Source organism: Amphibalanus amphitrite, unplaced genomic scaffold (assembly GCF_019059575.1).
Source record: "Amphibalanus amphitrite isolate SeventyFive unplaced genomic scaffold, NRLGWU_Aamphi_draft 001479F_arrow, whole genome shotgun sequence".
Taxonomy (NCBI): domain Eukaryota; kingdom Metazoa; phylum Arthropoda; class Thecostraca; order Balanomorpha; family Balanidae; genus Amphibalanus; species Amphibalanus amphitrite.
The window spans coordinates 60,549-80,902 of record NW_024882972.1 but is presented as its reverse complement, the minus strand read 5'-3'; the positions used below and the strand labels follow the sequence as shown (position 1 = coordinate 80,902).

At 56.4% G+C, this 20,354-nt stretch overlaps 1 protein-coding gene across 1 annotated transcript; it reads right to left on the bottom strand.

The window, feature by feature from the left end:
- Positions 1-5,821: 5,821 nt before the first annotated feature.
- On the bottom strand, positions 5,822-18,904 carry LOC122373341 (bone morphogenetic protein 7-like). The gene is made up of 4 exons (XM_043351306.1): positions 18,564-18,904; positions 13,166-13,286; positions 7,193-7,422; positions 5,822-7,084 (listed from the first exon to the last, which is right to left on the bottom strand). The coding sequence occupies exons 1-4, from the start codon at positions 18,765-18,767 to the stop codon at positions 6,653-6,655; spliced, it is 987 nt and encodes a 328-aa protein (XP_043207241.1). The 5' UTR covers positions 18,768-18,904; the 3' UTR covers positions 5,822-6,652.
- Between the last annotated feature and the right edge of the window lie 1,450 nt (positions 18,905-20,354).

Genomic DNA, 20,354 nt, shown 5'->3' with positions numbered 1-20,354 from the left:
ACCTGAGGTCAAATTTTCAAGCTGACCTTTCAAGGTCAAATTATAGTTCATTCGACGCGTCTCGACGAGAGGAACACGATGCTGGCAAAAGTAATGTCATGGCTCTTTTGAGTCAAAAGTTATTGTCAAAAAAACACTTTTCGTAAAAACGGCTATTTTTGAAGTTTTTGCCCTCTGGAGGCTAAACCGTTGACCTGAGGTCAAATTTGAGAACATAACTCAGAAAGCTCTGTAAAAGGGCTATCGAATGCGCTTTTCCGCGGCGCTGTAGCTCTATCGGTTCCCGAGATAGCCGTTGGCAGTTTCCAAAATGTTGAAATAGTCAACATTTTACCTTTGGTGACCTCTGGTGACCTGACCTTTGACCTGACTCAAAAAATGACCGAAGTGTTTTCGTCCTTATTTTAGACGTTCTTTCGATTGCCGCTTACCGCGTGTCGCTACGTGGCCCAGGAGCCGAGTTAGACGGGGGGAGGGGGTGTTCAGACACCCCCCCCCCCCCCCGGCCCGGCGCGGAATCTCAGAGCACCGGCCCGGCGCGGGTTAAGGTATTAGTATAATGGTGCGGCGAAAAAGATACGTTGGCATAAAAGCTCCGTAAATGATCGTTTAAGATTTCCACAACAACAAACTGCTGCGCTTAACGCAATTATTGTTTTTTTGTGTAACTATAGGTACTTGCAACTTTTATGTGCAATTAAAATGTTTACGTTAACGAATAATATTTGATCAATGATCATAATCTGTCATTTAAGTCGTTACTCAAATAATGTTCTGAAAATGGTTTTAGGTACTAACCTGAGCATTGGTTCAGGGGACAGGGAAAGCACTTTTTTCTCAATTTTGTATCCCACCCATCTATGATAGACCTTCTCTTGAGCTTGAATGGTGTGAAACGTTTTTTTAGCATGATTATGATTATAATGGAAATCAGATGGAATAGTAACCTTTTGCTCATAATTAAAGTAAGCTTAAAACAAATCCATACAGAACAAATGGATTTTGATTTGCTAAAAAAAAACATGAATTTGTTTTTAGCTTACTTAAGTTATGAGCAAACGGTTACTACGAGCGGTTACTCGTATTCCATCTGATTTCCATTCACTTGAGCCTTTCTTCGCTAAGGCTGCATAAAAGATCGGCGTTCCCTTGTCTCGATGCATTATGATCAACCCAAAGCCATTGTCGTGGAATAATTTGGCGTTTCCGCTTCCTACGTTCGGGGCTATGAAGCAAGAGGAAAAAGAGCAAGCTCGAAATGAGCATCGCATTTCCTGTTCCGAGACACATGTGACCGTGATTATGCATATGCGTCTTTGTGAGACGGATAGGGCACGCTGAGGTGACTAATGTCAACAGTCAATGACGCCGCTCTGTGAGAGCGGAGACACACCTTTCATTCACGGTAGTAAAAGTGCCGTCCTTAATGGCGGCTCTGAGAGCGGCAGGTTTCCTCAGCCGGTTCGCTGAGATGGCGTGTGTGTGTCTCCGTGTATGTAAACCCATGGACCCATCCACTGACAGGAAGTGGCACAATGAGTGGGGCGTCTTCCATTGTGGGACAGCTGCGTCCGGCACAGAGTACAGGGTAAACACTGCTCACTGGCAGTTATAGCTGGATATTCCTGGGGAGTGCCGCCAATCGGTCAAATCCGACAACCAATAGCATACACTACATCCGACGAGCTCCTCCGGCTCACCAGATTTCTTCTGCTGGAAAGGAAAATGCATGCGAAATCCCCCCAAGGTGACCTGTTTGCTTAGATGTATTTTTTTTTTTTAAAAGGAGATCGCTAATTTATTTGAAATAAGCCATGGTGAAGAGGGGGGAGGGGTCGCTTTTGGCCACACTCGAGTTTTTTTTTCGTGTAAAGCGAAACTCAATATAATATAGCTTATGTTGCATACATTTCGTATAGTGTGTGAAATTTTTAACCCAAGGACAGGTGAGATCCGGTAACCAGATCAAGTTAGCGACCATACCTCTATGCTTCTTGTAATTCTGTCATTCCTACAGGTTATATCCTAGAGGTTTGGAATTCGGGGTATTGCACGAAAGAATCAGTACCAACAATATCTATCTATCTCGGAATTTTGATATTGGTGACCTAAGGTCAGGTCAATTTGCGAGCTATCCATTATAACTCAATGGGAGACAGTTCAACTGCTCTTTCTTGGACAAAAGTCATACTAAACACAGTCAAACATAAGGATATAGGTAAACATTACACACTGAATCAGAAAACTGCACACATGACCCCTCTTTATGTCACTGGGGTCATCTCAATTTATGAAAGGTCTCCAGCAGTTTTCTTTTACAATAACTTTTGCTAGAGACAAGCTACTGCTAGAGCGATGAAAACACCTTTGATGCGTTCAGCTCAACGATGCAAATCGACTGATATGCAGCATGACCTTTTCCGTGACCTTAAACTGTTGTCAACAGTCAACGCGTCTCAGCGAGAGAAACGCGATGCCGGTAAAAGCAACGTAATACTAGCTTGGTGTAAAAAGTATACCTGCGCCCCGCTGGATGAGGGTATTACCTCCCTTCCCTCCGGATTTCAACAACAACTGAAACATAAACGCTTCATGCCAGCTACGTCAAACTCTAGCTTTTAATGCATCAATGTGACGTCTTTCCTGAAATTTCCATGAGCAAAGTGACCAATAAAACGTGTTTCGCACATATCCTATTCAATAGTTCGTGTTTGATATGACCTGACCTTTGTTTGATATTTTTGTATTACATCTCGTCTTGATACCCTAAGAACGCGTTCTGGGTGAGAATCTTAGTCCTCTTTTCGCGAGCTGGGCTACAAAGCCAGTAATGTAGCAATTTTTACTTTTTTATCCTTGACCCAACCTTGACCTGGCCTGTGACCTACTCCGCGTCCTGATTTTTTTTCTCGCGAAAAGCTCATCTTTGAAACTTTCAGCAATTGATAAGAGCAACAATATGTACAAAATGCATATCTCGGAATTTCGGTATCGGTGATCCAAGGTTAGGTCAATTTTGCGACCTCTCCATTATAAGTGAATGTGAGAAAATTGAAGGGCGCCTCTTTTAGACGAACGTCGTTCTAAACATTTTCAAACTCCAAATTACGAGTAACAATGACACGCTGAACCGAAAAATGGCACTCGTGACCCCCCCCCCCCCCCGTAATGTTCCTGTCACTCCCTGAGGTCATCTCAGGTCGCGGATGTATCTAACAGTGATTCGCTAATAACTAAGCCGGTCCCGTAGCTCAGTTGGTTAGAGCGTTGGACTCCGCGTGGTGAGAGCACGTGTTCCCGGTTATGACAGTCCGGGTTCGAAGCGCGACAGGCGCTCGACATTTATGGGCCTCCTGACAGGTATGGTTGCGGTTGGTGGCAGGCCGTAGCCAGGCGAAGTCAGCGAAGGGACCGGCCGTGCGCGGCTTTGTGCGCACGTTAAACTTTGGACTCTAAATTCTGCCATAGAATCGGAATTGCGCGATCGGAGGGTAGAGGGCAGGGTCATCGCAACAAGCTTCGCTTAGCGGTGGCTCTGTCCTTGTGAATCCTTCCCATCAAAAGATTCGGACTAAATTTATATAAAAATTAAAAAAAAACTTCTGATAGAGGTAAGCAATTAAGTACCTATGCTAGAGCAATGAAAATGCCTTCGATGTCTTTGGCTCGCCAAATGGATCAATTGATATGCAACATGACCTTTTCCGGTCAGGTCATGACCTTGACCTGATTTTAAGCTTTCAAATTAACCCCCCCCCCTCTGGGGGGCCTATTCATAGCTCCCTTCCGTTTTTCTGCAATAACTTCTAAATCGCTGAACGTATCGACGCCAAACTTGGAGTACCTTCGGTGGCATCAATTTGACACCTTGTGTCAAAATATGAACTTCATATAAAGGTCGGCCAGAAATGACGTAAGAGTGACGTCATGTTCGGCCGATTTCGACGCAAAACATTGAACCACGGCAATCGCTCCCAAGAGCTCAGTTTTTATGCTAGATCCAATTTATTTGCATGCAGCGACTCAGAATAGACTGCGCCATCAAACTGCTATCTCGGATCTTCAAAATTTTGAATATTCTGAAAATCTTAGATATTCAAATTCTAAATTCATATTTTTATCTTTTTCAAAAAGTTTTGTCTTTTCGAAAAACCGAAATATATGTGATAGAACACATGCTTATGATTTACTCTAGCGAGAGGTAGCCAGATGTCTTCAAAAATGGCGAAGTTATACGCATTATAGCAAAAATTTCACAATTGTAAATTTTTCAAATCCATTTTTCAGTGTGCAATCGATATTGTACTCCAATATAAATAGCACCATCGTGTTCCTAAGCTCAAACTGCATCCGATAGACACATTTTTGTTGAAAATTTTAACTTTTAAATTTCATCTTTTTGACCTGAAAGTGGCCTGGCCTAAGCTAATTTCAACTCAAAATGACCTCGAATGACATAAACGACATCGACTTCGAAATCTATGTCCTAAATGGACCATAAAACATTTGTCACGTGACCGATGCATGATATAAGATTTCCGTGATATGTGATGACCTGACCCTAACCTGAAAATGAAAGTACAAGTTTGGTACCCTCAAGGTATCTAAAACATCGGTTCACGGGTGTGCAAACCAAAAATGAGTCTGACCTGACATGAAGGACGACGGCCAGAGCCCAAAATGTGAATGAACAATACAAGCATCGATAATTTTCATTTTGGCCTGACCTGTGACGTCATCGATGACCTCCAGGTCAATGAAATAAGGTTTCGTTCGACAGTTTTCCGGGGCTATCAGAAGCTGTTTGAATTTTGACGATCGGCCCAGTAGTTTTGGAGTTAGGACTGGGGCTATGAATAGCCCCCCCCCCCCCAGTAGGGCGCGTTATACACAGACCCTAGTGGGGTTGTATGTATGTATGTATGTATGTATTTATTTGAACGCCCACAGGTATGACACCCATTTACAGACGCAGTCCGATACTAAAACCTAGGGGTTCGGGTTAATATGATCTTTAAAGGTCAAATTATGGTTTATTCGACGAGTATCGACGAGAGGAGCACGTTGCTGGCTAAAGTAATGCCGTGACGCTCTTGAGTCAACAGTTATTGAGGAAAAACTTTTTTGTAGATGTGTTTTGCCCTCTGAAGACTAAACCGTTGACCTGAGTTCAACTCTGAGGGCACGCTCCAGAAAGAGGGTTAAAAGGACCATCGAATGCGCTTTTCCACGACACTGTAGAGTTCTCTGCCTCAATTGGTTCCCGAGTTCTGTGCCTCACTGCCAGTGTTTCGAAAAATGTTTAAATATGCAACATTTTACCGTTGATGACCTCTGGTGATCTGACATTTGACCCGACCTAAAAAATGACCTGAGTGTTCCGTCCTTATTTTGGACGTTCTTTTCAATGCCGGTTACCACGTATCGGTAGGTGACCCAGGAGTCAAGCTGGAGGGGGCCTCAAACACCCTCCCCCCCCCAGCAGGGCGTGGAAATCCAGGACCCCAGCGGGTCGTGGGTTAAAAGGTGTCTTACTGGTAAGACATGATAAAAAATCCTGGTGATCTCATCTCCGGACTTTCGGGATTCGCTTCTTTTTGAAGGACCATGGAACGGCCGCGGTCTCACGCTACTTCCATTCGGATTCGTGAAACCTGTCCCAGTTAGCGATGGTGTTTGAGAAAAGGTGTTCATTCCGTGCCAGTGGTATTCATTGAACGCTGTGTCTGTGTCAGTGTTTGTGACGCGACGATAGTAACTGCTCTGTTCGTCTCTGTCATCTCTCAGATCGCCATCAAAATGACCATGCCTTTCACTAATGCAGCGCACTGTATTTTCTGTAAAACCGGCAACCACAAAACGACCATTGGTTACGATCGACATCGCTGGCGACACGTGGTCACATCGCTGGAGTGGCCGCGCCAGCCAATAAATACTACATCTCGAGACTACGGGCGACGCTCGCAGTTCTGCTGGACACGAGCACACGCGTACGGCCTCACACACGCAATAAATAAGCTCACAAAGGTAATTGCACTTACACATAGTACGCACGTAGCGCTTAGAAATATATCACAGTCAGCCAGGGGCGGCGAGATCACAGAGCCTGAGGGGCCTCCCGATGGGCCGCGCGGGCCGGAGGGGCCTCCCGAGGGCCTCGTCCGCGGGCACGCCGCCGGCCGACGCGGGAGGCGGACACGAAGGACGAGCGGCGCACACTAAGATCTATGAGACCAGGTCGGAGACGCGCTAACTCCGGCTAGACAGCAGCTAGCCGAGCAGTGCGCTCCTCGTCAGGCGGCGGTACACAAACACTGTCGGGCCGGCGCGTGTCGCGGGCGGCCGCCCACCGCAGGCGAGACAACTATAACCACCTACCGGCTGACTCGGTCACAAATAAATTAACGACGGCATCCTCCGGGAGCGTCCCCGGCAGTGGTCGGCGCCCGGCCGCAGCGGCGACTCTTTGGTTTAAAGTGGCCTGCAGCGCGGCCGGCCGGCCCGGCTCGGCGCCGCCTGAACTGCTCTCAGGAACTGCTGAAACCAATGAGATGGAATGGAAAAAATGACTGCCTGGAACGACTGACTAGCACCAATGTGGTGAGGCGGCCGGCTGCGGCGGCGCGACTCGTCTGTCCGGCGCGCCGGGCCGTTACGAGCAGCGGCACTCCTCGACCACCACGTTCTCCCAGTAGGTGATGCGCACCTTGCCCTGCGCGTCGTAGTGCGCGATGGGCAGGGCGCTCAGTTTGCTGGGCGCGCAGCAGGGCGCGTGCGCGTGCGGCATGTTTTTGACGCCCTGTTTGTGCTTCTCGTGGATCCAGCCCTGCAGGAGGGCGTGGTCGTTGGCCACGTTATAGGAGGCCGGGCAGCCGCCGCGGCAGTGGTACGCCTGGAACGACGCCGGCGCGATGATCTGCTCGAAGCCGCCCAGCTCCTTGAAGTTGACCTCCATCTTTTGTCGGCAGCACTTTTTGTCGTGGCTGTTGGCGCAGTCGACCGGGCTGCCGCTGCGCACTGCCTCGCTCTGGCCCAGGAAGTCGGCGGTGTCTCTGCGGACTCGTCGCGCGCGGCGCCGGCTCAGCTGCAGGCGCGGCGCGGCGCCCGACAGCCGGCGGCCGCAGCGCCGGCAGCGCAGCTCCACGCGCAGCGCCGACGCCCGCCGCGCCGCATCGGTGACGTTGAAACTGACCCATCCGGCGGCGCGGGGCAGCGGCCGGACGGCCAGCCGGTGCCGCCGGCCGCCGCCGACCGTGTACAGGGCCAGAGAGGCGGGCCGCCGGCGGCGGCGGCCGCTGCGCACCCACAGACGCAGCGCCGCTCCGCCGACGGGCTGCTCGGCCGCCTCCAGCGAGAAGGACGCCCGCAACACCTCCTGCGGCCGCCGCGAGCTCGAGCCGACTCCGCCGCCAGACAGCCAACCTGGAGAGCAAGGGGGACGCGGTCAGTGCGCGGCACACACCGGTCTACAGGCGCTGCACAGAGGGTCACACACCGCACCGCTGCGAGCGAGTGCAACAACGGATCCCGGTCAGCTGCCAATTAAATAACGAATGTATAACCGGTCAGAGCCCATCGCCCTGGTCACGACAGATCGACGCAACGCACGATGATGACACGCTGATGTCATCGCCTGTCTTTGCGGCCCGCGGGCGAGCCGGCGAGATGGTTCACAGAAGATAGCCGACAAGAAACGGGAACCGGAGGTCCTGCTCACAGAATTTACATACATCTAGAAAACATTTATGCGCAGCACGAACTACCTCCGTTCCAAGAACACGATTTGGCGTGTTTGACGCGCTTTCTGCGGCTCCGGCTGTCAGTTTTATTTGCGGCATGTATGACTCAATCGTGCCGCGTAAATGGCACGCCATGTCGTTTCGGAACGCCGGTGCAAACCGCACTGATGAAAGTCGTAAAACAACGCAAAGGATTAAGGAGGTGCACGGCGGTAGGTGGGCCGGGCGCCGCGCGGGCCGCGGGCGGCTCGGGGAACCTGTCGGTGCCGCGGGCCGCCCATAGTCTGACGATTATCGTCTGCTCTGTACGGTAACGGGTGGCGGCTGAGCGAGCTATTGACTGTGAACGGGGTGCGAACCACCCGCTGCACGGACTGCTGGTCGGAGCTGCCTCCACAGGCCAACAGCTCCGTCCGCGAGCGGCGCAGCGCACTCGGCCGGCGCCCTGACTCACTGGCCAATGAAATCATCGCCCGGCCGGCCGGCGGCGGCGGGCGCTCACATGCTGCAGCGAGATTAGTCCGTCACTAAAACTGCACTCACCGGCCATTGTTCTGGAACATTTATCAACGCCGCCGAGAAAAGTGCCGATTGGCGCTCTAAAGCGGACCTTTATCGGCTGAGATGGGGAATTTGTCCGCGATCGGCGCATGCCACATCGAAATGAGGAAAAGCTTCAGAAGAGCGACCCAGCTGTATGGTCCGACAGGAAAACCTTCCATCCCATTTCACTTCCTGCACTGGCCGATGACCGAGTGGCGGTACCGGCCGGCCGGCGGCGGCGCGTCGCCGCTGTTGCGCCACCGCCTGACGTGGCCGTCACCAAACGGGGTGGGGTTGGCCGCCGGACCACCGCCACGGCCGAATCTAAACACAGCCGACGACAAAATTAGCCGGCGCCGCCCATTTCGGCATCACGCGGAATGTCTCGCGCGCGACACAGCGGAAACGGGTGGGCGGCGGCGGCCGGCCGCTGCAGTCCGATGAATGGGCGGCGCGGAATGCTGCTCAGGCCGCCGCCGCCACGCACGGCCGGCCGGCCAGCTGGCAGCTGCGGCCGCAGCTGATGCAGCCGCCGGGAATGCGGCCGGCGCGTCACGGCGGCTCACGGCCCGCCGACGCGCCCACCCCGGACCGTCACCTGTGCCCTCCGAGTCAGTCAGCCAGCCCCCTGAGTCACACAGCGGCGACTCGATGACTCGGCCAGAGTCGCCCGGCGCCGGTAATGGGTGCCGGCTGGCCAAGGCGCCGGGTGGTCGCGTCGTTCGACGCCGGCCCGAGTGACGCCGGTCCGACGGCCGGTTATGGTCATTGGTCCCCGGCGTGATTCAGCCGCCGCTCCGAGTACCGTCCGGCGACGACCGGCAGCGCGGTGCCTCTGCCGCGGCGGAGCGTACGCCGTGGCGGCGCCGCGCGGCGTGCCCGCCGGCAGTATGTGTAACAAGAGGCGAATAAAGTACCTACTGCGGGCGGCCTCAGTGCGGCTATTTGTGGCGCGACCGGCGCGCGGCCCGCGGACCGCCGCGCGGCGTGTCACCGTAAACCGTCCGCCGGCGTCACGGCGCCGCCTGTTTACGTCCGCGGTGCAGGACATTGCGCCGAGCTTGTGGACTGATTGAGTCCGTTACTGACTATTTGTGGACTTTTCGTTAATTTGATTGCGCAGGGGGCAGTCCCGGCACCGCGGGCGGCGGCAGTAAACTCGGCCGGACCAGGCGCACCCGACAGGTGTTTCCCGGACCGCTGCTCGATGGCCGCTCGGACAAATCGTGCGCGCCCGTGCGGGCATGAAGGCCGCGGACAGGGCGCCGGCCCACTGTGCACTGTGGCGATGACGTCACCCTCCCGGCGGCAATATGACGTCACCGAGATCGTCGGATGACGTCACCTGTAGCCGTGTGTGGGGTCCGGCGGCCGCGGACCCGGCGACTCGGCCCCGGCCTGCCCGGAGACGGCGCGCGCGGCACGTGCCGGCTGACCGGCGGCGCTGAGTTGTGCCGCCCGCCCCTGTCCGGTGCCGTCGGGTACGCGGCCGCAGCTGCGCCCCGGCACCGCCCCCTGCCATTGTGGGCCGGCCCGATGGGAACCGGGCCGGTGCGGCCAGCGCAGCGGTGATCGTCTCAATTCACACCGCGAACCGGCGCTATATTTAGCCGGCCAGTGTGGGTGGAATTCCCGGCGGTATTGAGCCGAGAGGCGGCGCGGCGCGCGGCCTCGTGCAGTCGCAACATCCGGCTTGCTGATCAGCCGATCAGCCGATCGGCCGGAAACTGCCACCGGTGCACTATGGTTGGAAACGGCCTCACGGATGGCCGGGGGTCAACGCGAAAAAATGTTTTGCCCATAACTTGTTAATGCGTAGACCGACTGCGATGAAACTTTGCATAGGTATACCAGTGTCTTTCGTGCATCATACAGTAACTCAGAAATGACGAGGTCACGTCACGTCACGCGTGTGTGACGTCATCATTGCAAGTATGTCATAAGTCGCCTATGTCTTTCGTTATGTTATCGATATCGTGAGGCATTTTGAACATGTTTTGAATACTGCTATTACTGAATGGATATTGTTGTTATGCTTTAGGGCGAGAAATATCAACGTAGTGACGCACAGTGTCTTACTATTGGTCATAAAGGGTCACAAATTTGGAGAAAGAGTATTTATGATTTTTTTTTTAGATTAGGCAAAAAAGTAAGAAATAAAATGACGATCAAATGACAAAACATGCGTCAGATTAACCCGGCAGTTGCTGGGGTATTTCCCCATCCGCCGTTTGCCGGGGGGGGGGGGGGGGCGTTCAACGCCCCCAGCCGATAACTCGCGAACAAATAGGCGCAGCGAAACGCACGAGGCGCGGCAAACGAAAGAAGAACGCGACGAGACGATTCACATGAATACTTTAAAGCTGAATTTCGAGGTCACAGGTCGGGTCAAGGTCAGGTCAAACACTTGAAATCGGGCTTTCAGTAGCATGGACTTTAGAACCTCGCAATCGGTGCCTCGCGTTTCGCGTTTCGATTATATCGTCATCAGTTGGTCCTAAATAAATTCAGTCATCAGTTGGTCCTAAACAATCTGTCACAACTGTCACAACTGTCACAACCCTTCATATAAGTGCTAAAAGAGTGTCAGATCAATGTAGGGGTCAGTCAAGCATAGGCCACTGGCCAGGGTCAAAGTCAGGTCAATCAGGTAAGCACATAACCCCGAAAATTAAAACTGGTACCTATCCGCAGCCCATGCATGACACATGTTTTATGGGTACTTTTGGGCGTAGAACACGATGGTGACATTCATTTTATCATACGAGTACGTGGCTGGTTGAAAAAAGATCAATTTCAGAAATGCATGCGTCATGGTCGTGAAGTAGTCACGAGAAATTGCCAACATTCAGTTCAAGATTTTGGAAACTGTAGAACGATGATCAAAAACCATAGATAGCCATTTGATTTGCCATGGTATTGGCAGTGTAATGGAGTTTACAGCATGTCTGTATGTCTGTTCTGTCAGTGGATATCCATATCCATACTCCAGGATATCCATACACGTTTGCACGATATTCATACTCCAGGTGCAGGGGCGAGCAGTTACTTCTTACGAGGGGTGCGGAGTCGAAGTCAGAGTCGGAGTCGGAGTCGGAGTCGGAGTCAGAGTCGCCCAGAGTCGTGGCAACGAGCCAGGAGTCGGAGTCGGAGTCGGGGTCGGTCAGGAGCCCGCAGTGGAAGTCGGAGTCGGTCCGAATCGGAACAGCTCCATCGCGACTCCGAAACACTGGCAGGGGTCCGGAGTCGGAGACAGAGTCGGCCGGAGTCATGGCAACGAGTCAGGAGTCGGAGTCGTAGTCGGAGTCGGATTTGGCGCCACCACGACTCCGCAACCCTGCTTCTTACCATCATTTATAAGGATAAGCGATTGCAAGACTGACGAGCCGACCTGGTGCTAACGAAGCGACGGGTAGGTACGCCTCGGGAGATGACGCTTCACGGACGATTTTGCGCACAAGTGCGCAGTCTGCTTTTACGTTCCCCTTACGCAGAATTGAACAGCGATTTATTCTGCCAAAAAGCTCAATGGAGGTCGATGGAGAACTTTTTGTATGTCCAATGAAACATAAACGCAATTTTGCAAATATTGCTGTGGTGACACTGCAAACAGAATGCAATGCCGTTCCTGATTTTGAACACGCATGGGAAAAAGAGTCACTCCACTCGATAGCCAACATAACAAGGATTATTTTGATATATAATAATCCAGTTTTACAACGTCATGGAGGTACTCCACATGCTATCACCAGCGCGGTTGTTTAAACCTTTGACGGCGCACCAAAAAAGTCACTGTCAGAAACTCCCGATTCCACGTACAATAATGGAGACTAAATGCGCAACTAAATAATTTTTTCTGCCCAATTCAAAACATTTCATCAATTTGCAACAGAATGACACCCCAAATATACATATATTCCGAAATTGCCCACGGCCATCCGTGAGGCCGTTTCCAACCATAGTGCGGTGTGCCGCCGTCACCGGTCGGCGGTCGGCGGTCGGCCGTCACCGGTCACCGGTCGGCGGTCGGCCGTCACCGGTCACCGGTCACCGGTGTGCCGCCGTCACCGGTCACCGGTCGGCGGTCAGCGGTCACCGGTGTGCCGTCACTGGTCGGCGGCCGGTCAGTGAGTCAGCGCCGGCAGTCAGTGCCCGTGTACCGAGCGCCGCCGCCGTGGGCGGTAGCTAATCGGCCGTGAGATGCGTGACGCAGGAATGATGTGAGAGGTATGCCAAACATGCGGTGTGATCGGCGCGCCGTGATTGTCGCACGGTGACGTGCGCTGCCTGCTCGGCGGCGGAACTGTCTCCCATCACGTGCATAGACACGTGTGGCTGTTGACCAGTCCGTGGCCCGGCCCGGCGGGACGAGAGGGTCCTGTCGCCGTGCAGTGGCCCGGCCGCCAACAGCGCCGCCCGCCCGCCCGGTGAAAACCCATCCACCAGGAAACGAGTGGCGACCAGGCGTCAGTTGCATGTGGGCGACAAGGTAAACCGCCGTTCGCGCCCTCACACGATTTTGTTATTATTTTTAGCTGGCCGTTGTCGGCGTGTTTTTATGATTTGTAGGCACGCGAATGTGGCCGATAGGACAAGAGGTGGCGCGATTTTATCTTGGCAGCTGTTCGCACGGCGGTCTGGGCGGCGCTGTGGCGGCCGGCCGCGCCGTCAGCGCTGAGCCCGCGAGCCGACAGCGGAACTGCCGCAGCCGGATGTATTGATTGCCAACAGCACCTCCAGCGAAGGCGCGGCTATTGAAGGTGGTCAGTGCGGACCCGGCGGCCGGCCCGAATTAGACCGGCCGCTTGAATGGCGGTGTCGCTATGTGGACAGTGCACCCCGGGGAGGGGGAGGGGGGTCTCTGAGTGCGGCGGTGGACTCACCTCGCTCCACCGAGGTGGCGGCGATCTCCAGTGGACTGGTGTCCGGCTCCGGGCCGCTCCGCTCGGCCACCAGACGCCGGTACTCCTCCATGACGGCCTCCATCTCCTCCGCTGTCGTGTTCTGAAAAACGAGAAAACCGCCGTCAAACAGCTGCGCAGCGTCAGATGCAGGGCCAACGCTAGGAGAATGCGATGCCTGAATTGAATGCGAGGGGGCACGGGCGGGAGAGCTGCGCGCCCTTCCGTCGCCGGCGCCGCCGGGTGCTGATCGGACTTTCCCAGCGCTCAATGGCGTGTGGCGCGGCGCTGGCTTTGAGAGCGGCCCCGCTACCGGCCGGCCCGGCCAGTTACCGCAGGCAGACGCGGTCTCACGTCATCGCGCGCCGCTAATTGGTGATGCTCGGCCGGCCGCCGGCTGGCGGCAGTTTGGGCGGCGGGCCGGCCCCTCAGTGCGGGGGCGGAGCGGCGCGGCCAGCGGCGGGCGCACCGACACCGGCAGCGCCCGACACGATCAGCCCCGGGTCAAATGTCAGCGCCACCCGACTAGCTGCTCCACCAACAGCCCACCCCAACCATAGTATCGTGGTCGACACGTGCGTGACATGGAAGACATCCGCCCAATTTGACTTTCATCGAAAGTAGCGTAGCACTCGCTATAAGCGGTCCGTTCAAACTTTCCGCCTGCGCTTCTACGTAAGGCTTAAATTTTAACGTCGAAAACGGGGCCGAGTTCAGTGGAGGAGGCGTGACGCGACCTTTCCGACGAACTGACCCGTCGGTGCCGTCGGCGCCGACGGTGGCGGGCCGAAGTCGCGTGCGGTGTCGCGGCCGGATCTGCCGTGACACGGTGTCACTGCGTGCGTGTCGTGACGTCAGCGGCGGGGGCGGGGGCGGGGGCGGCCGGACAGGAAGGATGCCGCCGCCGCCGCCGCTGATTCAGAGCCGCTCCCGGAAGCCACCGACGCGGAGCACGCCGTGTGACACGGAGCGCCCGCGCCCGGTCGGGCTGACCTCCGTCAGGCCGGGGAGCGGGCGCACGCAGCGCGGCCGGCCGGCCGGCTGATGTCAGCGGCGGTAGGTGCGCCGGCGGCGACTCGTGAGGAGCCGACCCCGCCCCGGTCCGGCCTGGCCCGCTCCGGGTGCCGTGCGTGGGCGGACGGCGGGCAAACACGGCTAGCTGCGGCCCCGGGCCCCGGCGGCACACCGGTGCGGAATTCCCTACCTACCGCCGCCCGGCCGACCTGCCGAAACGGCTCCACGCAGCCCCAACGGCCGCCGGCGGAACGCCAATGGTCCGCAGAGCTGGCAGCGGCTACTGCGGCGCCGTTTGAAGTTACTCTCGGTTCAGGCATGCTATGAAGCTCTACTCTAATTAGAGACGAATGTTTCAACGTGCAACGATCTGGGAGACGAATGGGATGACTGAATGGGACAATGACTCGACAAAACGGTTCGCGGCTTCGACAGCTTTTGACAGTTGGCACACTTAACAACTACAAAAGCCGCTCACTTTCTGCTCACTTGTCACGGCGCCGGTCTTTCCATCGTATATTTCGGCTGATTGTTTTGCATGAGATGAGTCGCACTGAAGAAGTGCGGCCAGTTTATTTGTTCTCTCCCAGTGTCTACAGATGACGCTGTGTAATTCATACCAACGGATGACGTTATCTTTATGGCGGCACATCTCTGGCGCGGTGAGCTCGCCACAACGACCGTGACGCCATCGGCGGCTCATACACAGTTCCACCTATTGGCCGCCGTCACTGGTACGTTGCAACAGTTTCTCACTGCTCTCACAGAGCACTAGTAATATGACATGCAACATGAGGATATGCATAGTTAGCCTCCTAATGAACAGGTGTGTCAGAGGGTGAGGGCACGGCAACGGGCCTCATCTTCTGCTGCATGTCGCGCATAATTAAGTGGATGTGTCAGATTCTTTTGGAGATATCTGATAGCCCTATCGGACCTTAAGTGCCGCAATCGATCACAATTTAGTCAGCATTCCCAGCATTCAGCAGCCACTGTCGCCACTCATCAGTCATCCATATGACCCGGTTTTGTTCAGTGATTGGCTCGTCCGCGGCGGCGGGCAGCTACGCACTTGTTCATTGACATCACCGACCGCGGACGGGCACCGCCGCGCCGCGCCCCGCGGTGGATCAGCCCTGAGTCACGGGCGCACCTGGGCGCACCACCAATTATTCCAACCATCCGCGAATTATCTGTCGGAAAATGATAAACGATCTCATTGAGCCGGGCTCGCAGTCACATCCGCCAAAGTTGCCGGTCGGCCGCCTATCTACAAATCGGTGACTGACAGGCACTTAATGCACTTGTCGTGTCGCCGGCATGTTGGTCGTGTTGCAGACATTGCTCAACAAAAGGAGCATGTGTGTACGCCGCCAATTAGTTCATCGAAATCGGCGCTCCGGTCGGCCGGCCAGCTGGCGGTGGCGTGCTCGTGGACACGGGTCGGACAGTCGCCCGCCGCGCCGGTGTCGTGTTCCATCGCTGCGGCACGGCCATCAAAGGCCCGCCCGCGCCGGCCAGGGGCCGCTCGTGCCGCTGGCCGGGTCCGGCTCGGCCCTCCCCAAAGACAGTGGCCACGGGGCCGATCGGCGCGGCGGCCGGGCACTATCAGGTGGGGACATCGGTGGTGACACCCGGGCGGGCCCGACCGTCTCCGTGACCGAGCCCGGTGGGGCGGCGGCCCGCGCTGACGGCACCCCGATAAGCGCTGCGCGACACGGCCAGACTGCGTGGAACCGGCGCGCCGGCGCGCCAGTGTCGTGACACCGGCTTCGGCGCGGCCGGCCCGGAGCGGCGCCCCCACCCAGCCCAGAGCGGCGACTTCAGGAAGAGACTGCGCTGGCCGGACGCCCTCGCAGCACTTTGGAGCCCCGAGGGGCCTTTTACGACCGTGTCGACAGACATATATCGTGGCGAAAGTAGGCGGCCGGCGCTGTGCGCGAGGCACGGCAGACGGACGGTGCGGGGGCGGGACGGCTGACTTTCCGGACCGGCCGCGTACCTGGAAAGTCGGGTCGGTGGCGGCGGGGGTGGGGTGGCACGAGCCGTGAGCACGCCGGGCGGGTCCCGCTCTCCCGGGTCGCCGGCGGCAGCGGCACCTCGGCCGGCTCGGGATTTCCACGGCGGCGGCGGCGGCGGCGGCGGCGCAATCACGAGCGTGTCCGATCGGCGGCCGGCCCCTCCCGCGGCAGATCACACATCCCGGTTGGTGGCGCGCCGCCGGCGACACCGCCGCCGCCGGGCCAGCCGCCGAGCTCGTCCCGCGGCGACTGCAGCGCCGAGCCGGCCGCCGCGCCGCGCAACAGGTGCCCCGGCGGCGGCGGCGGCCGACGGGCCGACGGCGCCCGTCGGTGGCCCGCGACGAGCGGCTTCGTCCCGAGAGAGGCGGCCCTCGGTCCCGGCAGACGGCGCTCCGTCCCGGGAGACGGCCCTCCGTCCCGGCAGACGGCCCTCCGTCCCGGCAGACGGCACTCCGTCCCGGGAGACGGCGCTCCGTCCCGGCAGCCGGGGGCCCGCTGTCGGCGGTGACATTCCGGTGTCCCGGGCACAGGGCCTGACCTCAAGGGTTGCCACGGTCACGGCGCACTGATAGGCCACAGAAGGGTGGCGGAGCGGCGAGATAAGATAGCAGGCAGCGCGGGGGGCACACTTGTAAATTATGTCATACGCTGAATGCCCCTGAGAGCTCGATTAAAGCAGCCCAGTTGGTGCCGAGCCTGTGTTGGTGCCAGCTCTTAGGCTAAATACACACTGACTCGATAAGTCTGTTCTGCGAACTAAATTCACACGCGGCAATCCAGCTTGAGCACCGGCCAACAAATAAGGTCGCCAGTGAGGGAACCTAAATAAGCACACAATCGCATCAGATAGCGACGGAATGTGTAATCCGGTGCATTTTGTCAACAGCCCCGGCCAAGTGTTGATAGCCGGGACCGAGCGCGGAACGCGCCGGCCCTCTGAGCTTCGCGTGCACCTGACTTTTGTGTTTACATGTGCCGCCCGACTGAAGTGGAGAGCGACCTTAACTGTCCTGGTTTACTCGTCAATCGGCCAATTTTCTGAGAACCGCACCGGCTGTGATAGTGCTGACTGATATGTCCATCGTGTCGCACATGTTCGCTGTGTCAGGGCTGGATATCAGGCGCCGCGGATGACGATTAGGCAACCCTCCCACGTCATAGTGTAAATTAATTCATGTACACACAGCTTTGGGTCTAACAAGCGCGACTTAGCGCCCTTGACGACTCAATCTGCCGTGGCGTTACACGGGTGTGCGCTGTCGCGGGACGAACTGGCTCTGGGCCGCGCGGCACTTGTGACACGACACAGGACCCGATACAGGTTCGGGGAACCGGCGATGAGAGTTGTGTCGGCTGAACATAGTGTATATGTTGGCGGCGGTGTGCTGTGTGTGAGGGGCCGACATTGTGTCACCAGGGGCAGCTGAGGTCAGCGGGTGGCTGCGTGGAGGGGACCGGGAGGGGAGCCCTCCCCGGACAGCGCGGCCCCAGTGGCGCACATTTGAGACCGGGGGCCGACCCTGCGCCTGACGGGTCAATGTCCTCTAGAACGCAACTCGACTACCATTCGCTCAATTTTGCTGTGTTGTTAGACATGCGTGTGTTTTAGGACTGGGTGAACACTCGGATACAAGATATTAAGCTCCTCATTTATCTCTGATTACCTTCCTAAAACATTAAATTTGAGCTTGACGGATTGATGCATTTGGTCAATGCTTAGATATGTGCGTGCTATCATTTTATATCTTACAGATATACGCTAACTCAAGTGCGCAAAAAAATGTCTGAGGCCTATTACGAGAGGCAAGATAACAAGCTAGTTTGCACAGATTGCGGAAGTACCGTAAGAATCACAATTGTTTCTCAGGAGACAGCTGTATCGAGTATTATGTCGTTGGTAAGGAAATTTATTCGATAGAATACTTGACCATGACCACGATATCTCGCAAAATTCTTACAATTTCAGAGTAGCAAGGCTGTTAACAACATACATGAACATTGATGGGTGTGAGATTTTGTCGTGTACATAATGTTGCTGAACTTTTCAGGTGAAACTGTAAAGCAATATCACTATTCATTGAAGTCAATGAACATATTACTGCATTGTAGCTTTGGTAACACTTCTGTGTTTGCCCTTTGGATTGGACTTTTCCTTTTTGCCTTTGAAACACTAACACATTTTCGGGAAATATAAGTTGCATTTGAATTATTTTAAAATTACCCACAGGAAAGCTTCTAAATGACTGTGTCATATACCGCATTTTATCGTTGGGATAGCAGAGACGGATTATTCGTTGGGATAGGAGCGGAGCCCCGCTGCACCAGTCCCCGGAGCGTGCACTCACCCTGACCACGGAGTGCGACAGGCCGAGCTCGTCGATGACCCGGCGCCGGATCCTGCTGACCAGCCGCTCCAGCTCGGTGCCCTCGGTGTGTTCGGCGCCCTCCGACAGCTCCTCGCCGCGGCCCGCCGGCAGCGCGTGCACGGCCGCGGCCGCCACCGCCAGCGCGGCCAGCGCGGCCGCCCAGACCCGCCCGGCCCGCGCCATCTCTGCCGACTGTCTGTCCGTCTCCGTGTATCGTCCGTGCACCGGCGCCCGACTGACGGCCACTGATCGCCGCCGCCCGCTCGCTCGCTCGACCTGGCTGCACCTGTGCCACGCGCGCGCGCCGCCAGCCGCCCGATCGGGGAGCCACGCTGTCTTCTACTGGCCCGTCCCCCCGTCGGCGCGCCGCTTAAATAAGAGCGCGCGCCCGGGCGGCGGCGGCGGCGGCGGCCGCGGGCCGCCCGGGATTCCCGGGGCGGGGGCGGCCGCGGGTCACCTGCCGGTCACCGTCGCTACCGTCGCGTCGGTCACGACTCACCCTAGGTCCGGCTCGGCCGCCGCGGCGGCCCTTTCCCGGCTGTGGCAGCGCCCGAGGACACAATTCGGAGGTCGGGGTACCGTGGCGTCAGCAGCCGCGAGGGTCGGCGGTCGGGGTACCGTCAGTGGCTGGGACTCGGGTCGGGTACCGTCATTGACTGGGACTACGGTCGGGTACCGTCAGTGGCTGGGTCTCGGGTCGGGGTATGTCACTGACTGGGACTCAGGTCGGGGTACCGTCAGTGGCTGGGACTCAGGTCGGGGTAGCGTCACTGACTGGGACTCGGGTCGGGGTATGTCAGTGACTGGGACTAAGGTCGGGTACCGTCACTGACTGGGACTCAGTTCGGGTACCGTCACTGACTGGGACTCGGGTCGGGGTACCGTCAGTGGCTGGGACTGGGGTCGGGGACCGTCAGTGGCTGGGACTCAGGTCGGGTACCGTCAGTGGCTGGGACTCAGGTCGGGTACCGTCAGCAGCCGCGAGGGTCGGCGGTCGGGGCTGGGAGTCATCTCCGTGATCCAGAATGATGGCAAAAAGCGATAATGGATGAAAGAGTAGCACATATGCAGAATGCAGATGTTCATTTATGCTGTCTATTTCGTACTTCGAATATGTACACATAGGTATGTATCGCACCACGGCAATGTCCACTCTCTGGTCAGTGAGATGAAAGGTTAGAGATCTTTGTAAGTGAAGGGTTTCATGTGAAAGGCTGGTTGGTGAATATCAGAGGCCCGTGATCTCACCTTAACAAAACTGATAGCGCGTGTGAATTTTGTCATTTAAACCCACAGCAGTCTGACGAATATTTCAGTGTTTTTCCAGGATCCAAGTAATCCCGAAAATCCCCAAAGTTGGGCACGTCTCCTGACTGGGAAATTCAGTTTTCCATCGGTCCCCACCAGTTCACCATTAGAGGTCATTGGGTGTCGGTGTCGGGGCGCCCTCCGCGTGGCCCGCGGACCGATTACGGAGGGCAGCCGTCGGCCGGCGCTCCCGCCAGCCGCCGTGCTTACAATCACCCGCCTCCGCAATTCAAGGGCGCTCGGTTTCAACTGGGCGCCGAGTGCGCACTCCCGGCAAGTGCTGTGACGGAGGCGCGGCCACCACACCACTCGGAGCCCCAGGATATAGAACCGCAGAATACGGAGCGCGATAGGACCACTCGGCCCAAACACCGCTGCCATTACATAAGGTAAACAGATACTGCGGCCTGCTGAAACCGGGTTACGTATATCGCAACAAATCGCACCGCTTTGACGGAATCC